The following is a 17,711-nucleotide window of genomic DNA, read 5'->3' on the forward strand; positions in this document are numbered from 1 at the left end:
ATAGCGCATATTCTTTTACAAACGAAAACGTGAAGTCTTATGTCACCATTAGCTCAAACAAAGCCCAATTAAGTTTTGCTGCTACAGCCTCACTTGGTCTGTTATGACCAGCAGAGTCCTGCACGAGATCGTGTCATGGGTCGCCGGTAACCCGCAAAAAAATGTGCAACAGGCAAAAAAGATATTTCTATAAATTCATGGGTACGGGTGTGGGTAAAAATAAACCAATGGTGGGCGGGCAGCAGATGAGAACAGTATTATAGAACGGAACAGAAATGACTGACAAGTGAGACTTTGTATGTGTTTAATTGTGGGTTTGGGCCGGGTCGCAGGAGTTATATTAGCAGGTCCAGGCGGGTTCAAATTTGACAAGATAATTGTGTGTAATGGTTCGGTTCTGATACTCAGCTTTGTGGGTGCAGACAGATTTCTAAAACTGGACCTGTGCATGACTCAGGCTTATGGTGGCTAATGTGAGGAAACTTAAGTAGATATTGCTGTGCTGCTGTCAGAGAATTAATGAGTAAAGACAACTATTATTAACTTTTATAAGTGTCTGATATATAATTATGCCTGACATATGTTGACCTGTTTCATGTTTTGTGTGTCAGCTGGTCCAGCACACAGATATCTCAGGCCTTGGATAAAGTCTGAACAGCTTCACATTGTTTATATTATCTGGTGCCCTTCTGTCTGGTGTCATAATGATATGTGATTCTGTATAACATGATACATACTGAATAAGTGAGTGTTTTTTATTGTATCTTTAGGTTGGTATTAACTGTGCCCATGTGTACACATCACTTCCTAACTGGAGGCGGTGCAAACTAGCGAGCAATCAGCTGATTGCTTTAGTTTTCCTAAATGAGGACGTCCTAACCTGCTCCGTGTGTCAGCGAACAGGCTGAGTGACGTGTAGCTTGCTTGAAAAATCATTCGCCCTGACTCTCTTTCAGCAAAGTTTCATGCACCTCTGAACTATTTTATCTGCGTAAAATCGATGTGACATCCTTGACGTGTCTGTTTCCCCTCATCAAAGCAGTCAAAAGGGAGGATGAGAGACTAATTAATGAGGTTGAGAAGAAGCAGCACCTTTTATATGATACACAGCAGCCTTTTTATAGGAACATCCTCAAAAAGGACTGGGTGTGGAAGGAAACAAATTTAACTTTTGGGAGTTACAATTAAGTATACTGACCTCACAAAGCTGGCTCATCTACAGGAGGAGGAATCTCAAGTGCCCTGCTGCAACACTGCTCGCATTATATGTGGACAGTTGTTCACCTGCATCGCTTCTAGCTAGGAAGCAGTGTTACTCGTTATCAACTGTGGCAAGCCAGCCGATTTTGGTTGTAAAAGAGACTAGAATTATTCCTCATCATGACAACAGTAAGCTCTTGCTTCATAACTTTCGATTGTGAGTGCAAAACTTTCACCAAAAAAAAATCTATGAATGCTTTTGTTTCATATTGTTTAAAAATCACCATGGCATAAGTGGGATAATAAATTGTAGGTGTGCGTTAAGCAGTTTGAAGTCACTTTACACACGCTCCTCAAATTATTCTTTTGTTCATCAAAGTGAAGACTGACCAGAAGTAACAGAACTTTTCTTAATCAGTAGCAGACATCACTGAGTCAGTTTGCTGCCTTAATGACTCTCTGCTCTCTTCTTGTGCTACTGTTACAATAAATCTTAACTGTGTAACATTTGATGAGATCTTGATATACTTGATACACTGTATGATATAATCATTTATACATTCATGGAAATTATTAGAATAATAAAATTTTGACTTACAGTGTCGAGGTTGGGGACGTTGAGGAAGAACTCAGGGTAAGAATAGGATATTCCAACATTGTTCACTGTTAAGAGGAGAAAAATAACAGCACTGCGACATTCAAAACACTCCATAATGTTGACAAACTGATGAAGAAAAGAAGGTTACATTTCTGTATTATGGAGTTCAGGGTGTGATTCCTGTTTCCAATCTTAGGAGGGCAGCAAAGGGCTGAAGAAGCCTGGATAAATTAACCTTTATGATTATTTATCATAGTGGATTATACAGCATTCCTGATGTCTGCAGGCCATGATTCAGATTGAATTTGCCATCTCATCTGACCGACTAATTAAATTTTATGAAAAGTGAGGTGGCCTAAGCACCTGCTGTAGTCTTACCCAAAACTCCAATCTCTAGTCCTGCGAGTCCTTCTTCAATCTTCGGGTAGATATCTACAGCACTGAAGTCTGCTGCGATCGTCTTGGTCTCCACGCCACATTTACTCGCTGAGGGCACAAATATAAACATTCAGTTTTATACATATTCATGATTAAGCAGTTAAAGACACCAGGAAAGCATTCATGAATGACCACACTGCTAACAAACAGCCACTCAGAAAGGGAAGAGCACAGCAGAGAGAGAGAAAAAAAAAATTAAACCGTGAAATAATCCTTCATCATCAATGAGGATATCCCTCCCTTAAGATAAAGCTTTCATTTAATTGGACAGATTCACTTTCAGCTCCAGCAGGAGGCTTTACTGCCTCATAACCAAAAGCAGAGGAGTCCTGCTGAATCTCACTCAATAAAGGGTCGCTTGTGAAAAACACGCAATTCAATGCAATACAATTTAGTCGTTAGTCATTTAGCCCTGTTGGACTATCACACAGTGCAATATGGATGCAACATTTCAGGTTCGGGGATAAATGAGGCCACATAACTGCATGGATCATTAAGACTGAACTTCAGTCTAGCAGCTGTCATACTTAACACTATATTAGTCTTGTGCCTTTGGACCACAGGTACTGGTGATTTCCCTCGACTCGAAAATGTGGGATTAGTTCGGGTGATGGATTAACTAGAAGAATATTGAGCTACATACTGTATCAAAGTGATTTAAATGGAACCAGTCAACAAAAAATCCTCACGTTCCATTAATTGTTTGTGTCTGATACCATTTAAAAAAAAAAAAATACAGATAAAATAAAATAAACACGCAAATGACTCACAGATTGTCTTTGATACGTCATCCAGCTTCTCCTGAGAGCGGCTGATCAGCACGATGGCGAAGCCTCTGCGGGCAAGCTGCAAACACACCAGACATGTCAACAAAGACGACACACGTGCGCTTTAACACATACTGCATACAGGCAACACACTAACAGAGTTGTAGTTTTTATTTTTATTTAATTTTTAAGTTTATTTTTAAATAATAGTGATTTTCTCCCACCCCCCCCCCCAAGATTTTATTTTCATTGCAGTTAACTAAAATGTTTTTTCACACCTAGTTTTAGTTTAGTTTTTTATTAGCTACAATAACCTTACACAGTGATGAAAGTCATTTCTTTGTGCCTGTAGAGATGATCACCCTGCGATTGATCTAAAATCTTCTTGAAACAACTTTTATATTAACAATAATGTCAGTATCTGTAATTTCAAAGAGCGTGTTTGACAAAACAGTTTGAACATTTGTCTGTTCAGGTCATTGCATACTTCATTGTATACTGCATGGTAATGTTTTCTGCACAGTGTTGGTGTTTTTCATTACACTAACATGTCTCCTCGCCTCCTTCACTTGCATTTCTTCCTTGTGTCTTAGCTCCTTCCAGCAAGGATGTCAGAGAGAGAGAGAAATGCGAGGATGAGACATGAGGATGGAGCACTCAAAGCTGACAAATGAGAAATCTGAAGCGACGTTACTTCGGTGTGGCACTCATACATCACACCACTTGTCAAAAGACTTCTGCGTAGGATACACCTGTGTTTCCTCCCTTTAAGCTCCTCCAGGAGCCTCCTCTCTCCTCAAGGTGCATTTAAGGAAGGAGGAAGAGAGTGTCACAAAAGGTGGCATTTTCCACTTCTGACCAATCCGTGTCTTTGGAATCGGTACGAACAACAGAACTGGCGAGAAGACAACACCATCAATCATCTACGGCTCCCAGCTCACCCAGCGTCCAGTAGGTCGTTAGGTGAGTTATTCAGGCAAATGAGCAATCATGGATTCTTCAAGGCCACTGCCAGCAAGTCAGCAAGACACATAAACTCATCTCAGATCATTCTTCTGTCCAGTGTCAAATGAAAAATCGGGGCTATCCTAGTTAGGCAGGGATCAATCGGCCAGTGAACAGAATCAGACAGTTTTCGGCTTGAAAACTTGGCTATGACTGGCTGATCAGTGTCAGATATATTAGATTCAGTGCTGGTCAAATTTACATGCACGTGTTGCACACAGTGACAGTAACCATATTCAACAGCGTTGGTCACGGCCATGCACGTCGTCAGCATTAAGAGGAGCAACAGACTCAAAGAACAGTATAAAAAGAGGAGTTAAATAGACTTATTTATTTGTACTTTTGGAAATTGGAGGTAAATAAGAGGGAGAAATAGAAGACAGGACATGAGCGGAGAGGACAAGAAAACATATGTGAAGACAGAAACACAGAAGAGAGGAGAAGAAAGTTTGGAAAAAGGAAAGGTGGCGAGGGAGAGAGAAAAGAGGACAAGGCCTGAAAATGTAAAAGTTATTTAATCGTCAGTGTTTTATTAAAATCTGAATCGGCCAAGAAAATTGGAATCGGTGCGTCTCTAAATGTTAGCTATCATTTCTAAATGGTTAGTTCGAAATTAAATAAAAAATAAGCTTCAAGGCACGGATCTGAATGCACAAATACACAAACAGAAGCCTTAATATTCAGACTCAAGAAAATAAACCTGCAAGCAATTACCCGAATATACAAATGTTCTATAACAAAGATTACAAATGCAAACTTAAATAATCAAGTTTACAAAACCAACATTACAGGTATTAAACTTTTTAATGCACACATTTATGAATGACTTAATATTACATAAGCGTTTGACAGAGACAGAGAGAAATTCCACCCAACACCCTCCCCTCCTCTTTCACTGTGTTGTTTTAGGTTAGGAAACTGAAAATGTCCAGAATTCGGGGAATCTTACCTCCTCCGCATAAGCTTTCCCAATCCCATCTGTGGCTCCTGTCACAACTAAAAGAGAAAGAGAGGACAGAGACTAAATTAGCAGGACAACGTATATACTGTTCTAAATCATATATGAAAACAAAGAATTTAATAAGGCGAGATCCCCATATTCTCTGTCTATTCCAACGGTTTCTTTCGAAATTGGACGGTTCATTAAAACAGACAAAGAGAAGGTACGCTGTCTTTGTGAGTATTCCTTTACTGGAGACGAGGAACTTTTCCGAAACCGTGAAAAACCCCGATCCAAAATTTGACAAATGTACTTGGACAGGGGTTTCTAAAAACCATCACCTGAATGCCATAAAGGAGTAGGTCATCATTAACCGATCAATCGCAGTTACGAATTTAACCGATTAAAAATGAATAAATTGATAATTAATCAATAAAGTAGAAATGTCAGTAATTTCACCTCATCTGACATTGTTTTGTCTGGTCAAGCCATTTGTTGAATAAGGAAACAAAAACTTAAAATGAGAAAAAAAAAATCAGAAAAAAAAAACATGAATGACTGATCGATTAACCAATTGTCAGAGTTTTTAACTGCCTTTTTAACATGTTTAGTGTATGTGTATTTAGCCTTAAACTTATGTGCAGTTTAAACACATTTAATTGCTGTGTGAACATAAAACTGGGGCTGAGTCGGTTGGTTCATTAAAACTGAGAAAAAAGAGAAAAGTTAAGCTGTCCATGTATATTTTCCTTTATTGAAAACAAGAAACCTTTCCAAAACCATGGATATTTTCAGTATAACAGAAAGCAGTCGACATGTTCAATGTATAATCTGTATTTAGCCTTAAACTTGAGGCCTTGAGCGCAGTTTAAACAGACTTTCCTGCTGTGTGTTAGCTCAGTGTCGGACCACACCTTCACAAGCAGAGATCACTGTAGTCTGAAATGTGCTCTGTTCACTTGAGCTGTGTCTGCGCTGAAATATTTCCACAGAAGAAAATATTTTAAAATTTGAAGCCAGAGATGTTTTGCCTCTCCAGCTGTCAAATCATGAGTACAGATTTGTTTTCTTTATCTTCCTTGGTGTGACATCAAGATGATGACAGAAGACTAGGGGAGACCAAGCCACTTTAAATGAACAGACGAAGAGCGCCACCTCCAGGAACTTTATCACCACAAAAATCCGATGATGAAGATGTCAGTTATGGACTGTTTGACTGACAAGTGATCCCTGAAAAGTGCAGCGCAAAACCACCAAGGATGGCCAAGCACAAAAAGCTTTAGAAAAATAAAATAAATTGACTTTCAAGGGTAAAAAGGGCTGAGTGTCAGTGTAGACAGATGTACTGCGGGATGGGGTACATGGAGAGCAGCCGAGGTGAATAAGGAGGACAAAGAGAGAGGGAGGGAGAGGGAAAGTTAGGTCCTCTCTGTCATCGGTGGCAGTCGAGCGAACGGATGCCCTGGAACTGCCTGGCACAAACAGCAGCAGCAGCAGGGGCCTATTTTTAGCAATTCCCATCTTTCAGAAGGAACTATTCATCACACCTCTGGCTAAATATAACAAAAAGTAGAAAGGGAGTGGGATGGAGAGTCAGGGCGTTACAATATGTCCCTGTTTAACCTGAAAAGCTCGACTTACAGAGCAACCATTACATTATCTTTATGTAAACTCACGAATTGTCTTCATCTTTAGGTGTCAACTGTGTCTAAGTATTATTCTGTCCTTATTTTGTATTATTTGTTTTTTTCCAACATTGTGGTTTAGACCTACTTGTGAGAGTGAAGTGCACATCAGATGGGAATATTGGTTTCTTGGTTAGGTCAAACCACATCAGTCTGGCTGGTTGCACTGAGTAGCACAGCCTCCAGGGTCCGCTAACAGGGCTTTAAAACTCTTTGACTCATTAAATACTACATGCAAGGTGCACCACTGTAAGTTCAGTCCCTATTCAGAACAAATGTCAGCGCCTGAGACCTGTCTTACTCAATTTAAGTTCAGAACACCATTGACAAAAAAATCGCTCATTGTGGTTTGGTGTTATTTTGGTTATCCGTGGTCCGCAGGAAGGCTCAGTAACATTTAAGGACTCATTGTTTTATACTGATGCTTCATCTATTGTGTTTAATATGCTGGAATAGGTAATTAAAGACGATGAAATATATCTAGTAGACATTAAACATCAGTAGACGCACCGTGGGGAAAAAAAACGCATCTCCAATCAGAAGACAGCAATGTGAAAAATATGCACGGCTCTTCTGGTAACGATGTTGAACCTGGCTAGACTTTCTCGACATCTGCTGCAAGACGACCAATTAGGCTACTTAAACCAACCTTCATGGATCATATTTAATTGTTCATCGTCTAAGTACCTGAAACCGCACACTAGTCTGTTTTCTGTTGATAAAGCCACAGAGTCTGAAATCATATCAGAAATACTTTACTGGGGAACTGGGTCAGATTACAGTTACCATATTCTGGAACAGAAGTAGGCATTAAGAAATATACAAAATAAGAAAAAATATGCATGTAAAAATGTGTGCATTATACCACAATATAAACAAAAATATACTGTATATACAAGAAGAAAAAATATAAAAATGAGAAATATGTAAAATATGTGAATTCGGCTCATTTGGTGCCACAACAAGATATAGCAGTTTATAAAAAAGACTAGGGATGTTCCTGACAACTAATTTTCCTGTAAATTAAACAAAACTTTTACTTTAGACTAGTTTTACAGTAAGAAAACAGTTCAAATTTAACACAATTTATTACCTGATAATGTTAAACATGGTCTGTAAAAATGTTCCACGTAATAAGAGCCATTTGAAGCTGTTAATGACTTTTTTCAATAACCAAATTGTCCTACAACTGAAATATGTCCTACAATATATCCTGCAAAACATGATAACTAATGCGTTTTCTTTTCAGATCGAGCAGGATCACAGCGTCTGTGAGTAAATTACGTTGTTTATCCGGAGTTGATGTTGGCTGCCACACAGTGTTGGCTAATGTTAGCATTGCTGGTGCCAACAGCTTGGTCTCCTTGCAGGTTAGCGTTCATATGGCTGTGCTGAATGTACTTGCGAATTGCTCCAGTTATATGCCACTTTATTCTGACACAGCCTACATTCAACCTCTTTTTCTAGATCAAAATACTGACGCTGTTTAAAAGCTGTTATCTGTTCTAGGGGAGAAGGGGAGCACTGTACGCCGGAGGTGCAGCTTCCTAGAGAGTGTTGGGCTGCGTAACATCTTAGAGACTACAGTTAACTGCTGTTGCACATCAATTAAATATTAATAACTAGTTTGATGGACTTGTATTTACTCACCAATGTGCACTTAACTCAAAAGTGAGCTGGTCTTCCATATGTGTTCGTCACGTCACGTGTTAATGTGAAAAACCATTCTGCGCATAATTTCCACTCATCTTCTCTTTTGAAGTGGACATGTGGAAGTCATACTCTTCATCCCCAAAGAAATGGGAAAGAAAGCTTTTAGATTTTTGGCATCTAATGAATGGAAAAATTTACAGGCTGAAAATCTAGTAACCTTGAACGAGTCTAAAGCACTGGTGTAAACTCTTGAGCCTGTGTGCAAGTGTTTCATATGAACAAGTTTTAATGTTGTCAGTCTGTGTTTATTTGTTAATTACTGTAACTGAAGCTGTGTTGCTGCCATCTTCTCCCTTGTAAAAGAGATTCTTGATCTTGATGGGACTAACTACTAAAACAAAAAAAAGTATTTCTTGTGCTGACTGGTGAGGGTGAGGACATTTAATCGACTGGACGACTAATCACTCACTTCTCTAAAAAGAACAAGACAGGATTATCCAACTCTGGAAAGTTGAATAGTAGAATTACACTGAAAAAAAAAAAATCAATCACAAAAAAATTACACACACAAAAAAAAAACAGTAACAATGATAGGGGAAGCAACAACTAAAAAGGTATTTAGATGACACTGCACCTACACATCCTTTAAACCAGGGATGCACCTATACAACTTTTTTCTCTCCCAGCACCACAAATGCTCAACACCGAGCACAAATCTGGTCCCAGTCGTCTTTTTCTTCAGAAAGCATGAACTTCTTAAACATTTTTTCTTAACATTTTAAACATGTTCAACATTTTAAATCAATGATGCAAGCTTGATTACATTGACAGACATACACATATTTGTGTTCAGCGGTGACACAGTTTGTATTTGTACTGCATTATAAATTTATTGGAATAAAAGTATTTAAAAAATAAACATGGTAAACCTTACTGCATACATCTAGGCTATTTCTAAGTGAGGTTAAATGAGGCCAGGGATTGCAGTGGCACTAAAAACTGAGTTGGCTGCCCGTCATGACAGACTTAATAAGGTCAGTATCAGCGTTGTTATCGATCTGGCGTATCATCTTAGTGTGTGCCTAAACAGATCAATTTTTTATTACACAGCATATTTTTTTTAATTTGAGAATTATAAACATTTAACAGACAAAGTCATGATTAATGTGGGATGTCTATATAATGATAAAACTTAGCCATATTGCTAAGCAGTGCACACCTGATCGTTGCTGTTGTCTGTACTTTTGCCGCAATGTCTAATACAAATATCCCTGCAGAGACAATGGAGTTTATTTTAAGCAAATATTTTGTTATTTTGACAATACTATCCACTCCCTCTCTTACTCATCTGTCTATCTGCCCTTTGCTGTACCCATCTCCCCTTTGTGTGATCTTCCTGAGTACAGATGATGCTGAGGTGCCAAGCATCCTCCAGGGCTGCAGCAGAGCCAAACAGAAGGGAGTGGGGGAGGAAAGAGGAGAGAAAATGACAAACACGAACATGGGGGATCCTGGGGGCAACTAAAAATAGCACAGAGAAGAGGAGGGGAGAGTGATGGAGAGTCTGCAGGCACAATGATGAGGGAAACATAGGCCGGGTTATTTTTAGTTGTTTTAAGAATGAAATGTTTTGCAGTCAGAAAAGGGAAAAAAAAAGCTTTTACAGCTGAGTGCATGTTCCCTTCAGTCAAATAAAACAGGGGCTATTTTAGGAACTGCTGTCTTCTACAAAAGTAGGTTAGACTGGCTAGGTGTTCTGATGATAGTGCTACTATGTGTCCCAATTTGGGCGTTTGGTTTGATAGTTATTTAATTGTTTAAGGACTGGGAATACATCACCTTTTTACCCCTGCTGCACTTAAAAAGAGACATATTTGGCCAACATATCCCATTTTGTGACCAGCTGAAGTCCTGCCCTACTTCCAGACTCCCCCTCTGTTTCTTTCAACTGGGCTAGTAACAGTGCATGTATTTATAACAAACCATTTTGTGCAAACATAATTGGAGGACATTTTTTATATTTTATATAAAGGTTTTGGTCTGTTAGCAAAACTCTACTGGCAAGATTAGCCCATAAACATTATCCTTTTTTAAGAACTGATCTAGAAAATTAATCAGCGACAATTCTGGAAATCAATTATTCATGTCAATCAAATGTAAATAAATGTCTGGTACCAACGTTGTGAATGTGAGAATTTACCGTTTCTTTCCTCTGCTCTGTATCATGGCAATCTGAATATCTTTGGGTTGTGGACTATTAGAAATTATACTGGAGCATGTTAGAAGACTTAATATATAAACATATATACACATCAGTAAGAAGAAAGCAAAATAAAGGTTACCAATAAAATCAACAGCAAGCTTGTAAGACAAATTCTCAAGAAAAAAACACAAATAAGCTGAAGCTACAGCTTAATGCTTCGATTTTAACCATACATATTGTTTACTCACAACTAGTTTTTGTGATTTTATTAGGGGTGTCTTGATTCTTCAAGTCCACAATTCAATTTGACCTTCGATTTTAAGGTCATGATTCAATCAGATTTTTCGATTTAAGCATTTTTTTTTTTTAGCACTGATAGCTAGGCCATTTTTAGACTATTGAATCTACAGATCATCAGTTTTATGTCCTTACAACTGGTGTCCAGTGTTATATAAGCTACTCTGTGCCGTCTTTGAAGAGTTCTTTGGACACACTCTGGACTATGCAAGTAGGTGACGGGGGAGAGGAAGAAAAATGGAGGAGAATTGCCAATTCTGCCTGTTCACTTTGACTCTTGAAATTGAGAGCTAATTTTGTTCAACTTATTTCAATACTGAAATTGTGACACCCCTACTATCTGTGGATACGTGAGAAGAAAATTAACTTAAGTGAACCAATAAAATTGCTTACACCAAACAACAAATTCTCAAGAATCAGCCTACATAGTCTGCAGGTTTGATGCCTACCCTTTTAACAATACATCTTGATTATTTTTCTCTAATCATATACTACAAAGCAATTATTTGCATATTAACCAATTATGAAAAACATCATTAGTTGCATACAATATAACACTGCAAGAAGCACTACCAGAACAATTGAAATAAAATAATTTACTACCATATCTAAAACAACATTAAGGACTATTATTATAACAAAGGTAACCACTGTGTGCTTATGTTGGATACACTGCAAAGTCTGAGCCCTGATGAGTGAGACAGATGTTATTCGTGCCACCAACAGGCTTGTATTCATTTACTGACCATTTAAATGGAGGAACCTAGCACCAAATCCTTCCAGGTTTTGCTTTATGGCTTATATAAGATGTAGCTATGTTTATTAGATTGTTATCTATGTAAAAAGGAAGTATAATAACTAAAGAAATCAGCTTTGTATTTTCCACATATCTGCATTGTTTAAGGGGGGAGGCTGTGGCTCAGGAGGTAGAGCGTGCTGTCTTCTGCCTGCAGGGTTGACGGTTTGATCCCCAGCTCCTCCTCTCCACACCCCAATGAGGATGCACAAGCGAGCATATTCTTAATTGCCAGCCCAGATAAAATGGGGAGGGTTGCATCAGTAAAGGCACCCAGCGTGAAAGGCCCACGTCAAATCAAATATGCGGATCATAAAATCAGATACACATGCCTGGTTGGGCAGTGCCGGGTTTACCAGCGTCCAGTTTGTAGAAATGATCCACTGGGGCAAACCCTACTCAGGCGATGCTGAAAGAAGAAGATGTATCTGCATGTTTGAGGGTTTAAAATGAATTTCTAACACATGAGACTGGTTGATTATAGAAGCACTGACTGACAGATTGTGAGGAATTAACACTTAGCTGTAAATGTCTTTTTACATGCATGTCACTGTCTTATGAACTTCATTTACAAACCAGCTGCCTTATTATTATAATATAATGAGGCATGTATATTATTAATAATTGAAGCATCGTCTCAGATAACAAGGCGCTATTCGATTAGGACGCCACTACAATGGTTCTCTGTAATACTGCCACAGACTCTGCCTTTCTTACACACACACAAAGTGAGCTGAGGGTACCAGTGAACCAGAATCCCGAGGATCATGCGTCTCTCATTTATGAATGGCTCTCGTCCTCCGGTTACATAATCAGGCCGTCCTCTCAATCAAGTCCACTTCACTGAGACAAAGTTTGTGAATGAAAGCAGCAGCCGAGGCCAACGGGCTCCTTTGCCTCATTGGATATTCTGAATCACTTTGCATGTGTAATCCAAAAATAAAAACCCATCTGACGCGTTTCAATTTTTAGCAGCACACAAAAAGATCAAAGGCAACTTCAGCTCGCATCCTCAAAACATTTGGGTTTCTCAAGCAGGCCGATGTGACTGTGACTGCACAGGCTGGAGAAGACTTTGATGAAATACTGAGGAGCCAAGTGTCACACAAGGATACAAGGAAGGAGTGTCCAAGTAAAAAGAAAAATACACACATAAAATAATTTAGGAGTAAGAAATATATACATGCAAATGCCTATATAGGACCCCACTGACACCTGGTATTAAAATGTTAATGAAAATGTTAATAATCTGTATCTACCGTGGGGTTTAGCTCATTGTCATCATCACTGTACATTTATTTTGTAGGATCAATCTCATGTTGAGATCAGAGCATGGATCTAAGAATCAGCACTGTCATACACAAGTCTGGAACACAGCCATCGATTGGTTGACAAGTCAGGAAGACAGGCTCTGATTGGTCGACAGACTCAACCCAAGGCATCTTGGGATGGCCAGTGGGCAGCTAACAATATGTCAACAACAACAACAACAACTGTTTTCCAGAAGGAACACTTGAGTTTAAGGCTGGATTACAAACCTTCCGAAAGGGATACAATCACACCAGAGCCGATGTTGAAAAGGAGCAATGCTAGTGTTAGCATTAGCTTAACGTTAGCATTTCCTGGTCAGCTTAATTGGAGGCTAACCCCATCACTTTTCTAACAGTTGTCAAATAAAAGACAAGACTTTTCTTGGTCTTGAGAAGCTGCAAAGTATATTAACTGACACACTGTAACCTGAACTGTACATTTACTGCCAGTTTGACAACTTACTGCTAACTTTAATTTTCTGTTCCACAATGAGCAATACTGGCCAGTCTGCCACTTGCTCTGCCTCACTTGCATGCTGCAAAAACTCATGCACCACCCTATTCCTTAAAGGAGCTATGCTATGCTAATGACAGTATGCTTCAATAAAGTCCAGTAAAACTTTTTTAAAGGCAGACACAGTTGCTAAATTGTTGGAATATGTTGCACTGCCACCACAGTCAGAAAAACAATCCATATTGTCATCCTAGTTGTATGTGATCGGATCTGCCTGACCACATCTGGAGGTAGTCATTTTGCTATTTTTTTAAAATATTGTGATAAATATATCATGGCCTTTATAATGTGGCATTATTGTACCTTGAATTTTTGGTATCGTTACATTCATAAAATGCAGGTTACAGGTCAAATATTAGAGAGCAAGCAAACAAAGGCTGAAAGATACATAGCTCTATTATTAACTATACGTCTATACTGTGCTATGAAAGCACCAAAAGATGTGTTATTCAACAGAACTGCATGAAACACGAAGGCAGTATGGAGTAGGAAAATATTTATATACAGGAAGATCTGCTGCTAATGAGGTATATAATTTTTATAGTCACAGAGATATTTGCTGAATTTCCAAGAGAGGACAAAGAATTGAGAATTTGTCATAGACATCGTTTCAAAAAGTAATGAGGTTTCCTCTGACTCAACAACTCACAAAACTCTGATTTTTTTTAAGGGAGTCTGGGACAGATTTTCCACAACCTCGAATTACTCACACAGAGGTTTTGTTCTGTAGGACAGAAATCCGATCCTAATGAGGATGATGAGAATGCACTAAAATAGCAGATGTAAACGCAAAGGCAAGGTCAGATACAGATCCCACTTTAATACCAAGTGTAACTGTGGTGTAATATAACCTAAATCTATAAAAGCTATTTCTTTCCAAACTGCTGTATAATTGGTTTTGAGCTCTTCTGACAGGCTTTTATTAATCATTATTCAGAAAACCTGCGGTTTTTGTATTATGATGTGAACCTTGAACACCAGACTCGCCAACATTAATGCAATCCCAGCAGTCTGTTCAAAGGTTCAGTCAGTGAGCAGCCTGGACAGATGGACAGTATTCAGTCTGATTTGATAATCCCCTCGAGCTGTAATCCAGTCACAAGATTTACTACACTTTACACCCGATTACTTAAGGCTGATCATTCCCTGCCCATTCCTTATTTCATGTGAAAAGCAGAGAGACCTTCATGTGTAATCTGTATGTGCTGAAGTCATATCAGTAGACTGGAGACTTCACAATCCCCACTGTGAGCTATTAAACACTCACCGTTGACTTATTACGCAAGAAGACAACACCAGCTGTACAAGCTGTACATGACATGTTTAGATAAAGATGCAAAAGTGATGCCGAAGTAATTTATAATGTTCAGCCTTTTAATGCCATTGTCTGAAATATGTAAATTCATCTGTATCTGTATTTCTGAGATCATATAAGTCAAAGATGGTGCTCTCCTGGACTATTACTAAGATTGTAATGCTACAGATAATAGACTGTAAATATTTTTTATAGATATTCATATTATAAGCAGTAAGTGTTTGTTAAATGCAATCCAAAGCTTGCTGGTTTTCATTGCTTAACAGCCTGTTATCTACAGCTGATAATCTGAAAAAGATGAAGATTTGTTGGTCAGTCTACGATCATGGAAGACTTAAGTTAAATACTACATTGAAAAGCAATTTAATGCAAAGATGAGGTTTGCTGCTCCAACAAATAATCAAGCACTAAATCAAAGTTAAATAAGTTTAATAACTATTGCATGCACCACCTGTATAATAATGATGATGGATATGGTCAAATCTGCAACAGACTATCACTGTCAGCCAGAAGAGGTCAGTGAACGGAGCTTTTAAAGCTTCATGTTCAGTTACTCTTTAACAGAAACGCAAAATGATTCAGGCTAAGTTTTAAAAATGTGATGATCGATGAATAATCAGAAAGTTAAAAGAGGTGAGGTGTGATTTAATAGTAAAAAAGAAGTTATTATGTTGTAGGCCAATAGTAATGGATTTGGAGAAGTTCATTTGGACACAAAATATAACCATTAAAACATGTGTTGGAGAATTTTTGATTTGTTAATGAACACACAGCAGCATCATCAAGAACTACAGCCATCCAGCACACAGGCTGTTCTTCTTGTTAACATGTGGCAGATGGTACAAGAGCATGGCTGCACGTACATCAGACTGACATACCAAGAGACAGTTTTACCATCAGGCTTCTCAATTCATTAACCTAAAACAACCATGGCTGCTCCTATTGTACCACAACTGATACATATACAATTTACAAAACTCTGTACAGCGTTTATAGTTGGCACATTAGGTATGTATCAGTTAATTTTGCATATAGGCCTAGATAAAGAAAATAACACTAAAAACTAATGTGCAGTACTTTGTATGCTGTCACACAATCCTCATCTTAACATAGTGTTATTTTCTACCCATATGAAAAGGACTAATACGCCTAAATAACATTACATACAATATTATCATGATAACAAGTCTACAATTTGATATTGATCACAATATTTAAAAAAACAAGGGAAAAATGTCCTTTAATAAATAGTAGATCTGCTATGTACAGCACTGTTCATTCATATAAAACCATGTAATATCACAGTGTATAATGTCACAGTCCGGTACGGTATTGCCATTTTTGATATCTGACATATCGTTACATCTCCAATTAGTAGTAATATAATCCTAGTATTAGTGTAGTTTTTTTTTTTATATTTACCTAATTCAATCTTTATGTATTTTTTATTTTTTTTTAATTTTATCTCAGTTTAGTGCTTTTATCGCTGAGCTCATCCACACAAGTTCTGTGGATTACAGACAGAAAGCAGTTTGTTATGTTTTCTTACATTTTGTCAGTTTTTATTTGTTTTGAGAGAAACAATGGCTGATCAATACAACCACAAGGGAGACACATCTCCCACAGTTTCCCAAGAGACTCTAAGACCAGCTACAATACATAGGAAACTGCAGAAATTATACTACTAATAAACATTTACTTGGCTGAGAACAAAGAGACTGACTCCTATAACAATTTTGGTCATTTCTGTCGCATATGATATTTTGATATGGCATTTTATCTTCAGTTTTATCAGTGGGAATGTTTTGTTTCTTTGCAAATGGTGCTTATACAGTATAAACAATGAACAAAAACTTAAAGCCACAATAACCAAAGACAGTAAGGTTATTTATTGTTAGGTATCGTTAGTTTCTCACCTGCCCATTTGCCCAGTTTGGCGGGTGACACGAGTCGTCCGTTGCCCAGCACCCACACCTTGATCCCGGTCAGCAGCCGGTACACGGAGCACAGAGACAGCCAGGCCGCGGTCAGAGCACCGAGCCAGAACAGAGGCGTCTCCACCGCCCGTAACACGACTTCTCCGCTGGACGACATACCTGCTGCACACACTCCTCTGTCTGCGGTGTCTGTTAACACTAACGTCAGGGCTTATTATCGCTGAGTTTATGAAGTAACAAGTGCTCAAAGTGCAAGTGCATGCGTCAACTAGGACTCAGGAGGATACTTCCGTGTTGGACACTTCCGCATGTCCGCTAGGCTGTCTGTGATTGGTTTATGTTCTTCTTCTCTTTCCAGTTTTGATAACCAATTGGAGCAAATCAGAGTAGTACTACCACCTACTGTTATATTACTGTCGTCTCTACAAATGTAAAATATGAAATATGTTATTTAGGGAGCTGCTGGTTTTTTATTTTTATTCCCAATTTTCTCTTCAAGCTCATTGTGTAGTAGGCTTACTTGTGTTTTGTTTCTAATTTAAAAACAATAATATCATGATTCACAGTCATCCGGTTTCGCCCAGAGAAGGATTATGAGACAATGAGCCCCTGAGCACAAACACGTAAAAACCTCGACACACACACACACACAAGACATCCCAACCGAAAAAAGACAATGCCATGGTTTCACATTTTCTTTGTCACTTTGTGTCTCTTTCTGGACATTTTGTGTGATGCTGTGGTTGTTTTGCACCTCTTTGTCGTCATTTTGCATCTCTTTGTGGTTGTTTTGCATCTTTGTAGTTGTTGGTTGTTTATCCATCTCTTTTTTGTCTCTTCATGGTTGTTTAATATTTAATTATTATTTAATATATTTTTTCTTTGTATTCTTTTTGCATCTTTTTTTTTGTTTGTCATTTTGCATTTTTGCAGTCATTTTGTTTCTTTGTTGTTTTTTGTTTCTCTGTACTTATTTTGCATCTATTTGTTGTCATTTTGGGTTTTGGTCGTTTTTTTGTGTTTCTCTGTACTTATTTTGCATCTATTTGTAGT

General features: G+C 38.2%; 1 protein-coding gene across 1 annotated transcript in view; it reads right to left on the reverse strand.

Annotated features, from left to right (window-relative positions):
- Positions 1-16,963, reverse strand: part of hsd17b12b (hydroxysteroid (17-beta) dehydrogenase 12b) — a 33,375-nt gene extending 16,412 nt beyond the window's left edge. Inside the window, exons 1-5 of the mRNA XM_084733539.1 lie at positions 16,638-16,963; positions 4,958-5,004; positions 3,007-3,082; positions 2,177-2,284; positions 1,799-1,863 (exon numbers count right to left, since the gene is read on the reverse strand). Coding sequence (XP_084589665.1) covers positions 1,799-1,863; positions 2,177-2,284; positions 3,007-3,082; positions 4,958-5,004; positions 16,638-16,815 — 474 coding nt within the window. The 5' untranslated portion in view covers positions 16,816-16,963. The remainder of the gene's footprint in view (positions 1-1,798; positions 1,864-2,176; positions 2,285-3,006; positions 3,083-4,957; positions 5,005-16,637) is intronic.
- Between the last annotated feature and the right edge of the window lie 748 nt (positions 16,964-17,711).

Source organism: Lutjanus erythropterus, chromosome 1 (genome assembly GCF_056507025.1).
Source record: "Lutjanus erythropterus isolate fLutEry1 chromosome 1, fLutEry1.hap2, whole genome shotgun sequence".
Taxonomy (NCBI): Eukaryota; Metazoa; Chordata; class Actinopteri; order Lutjaniformes; family Lutjanidae; genus Lutjanus; species Lutjanus erythropterus.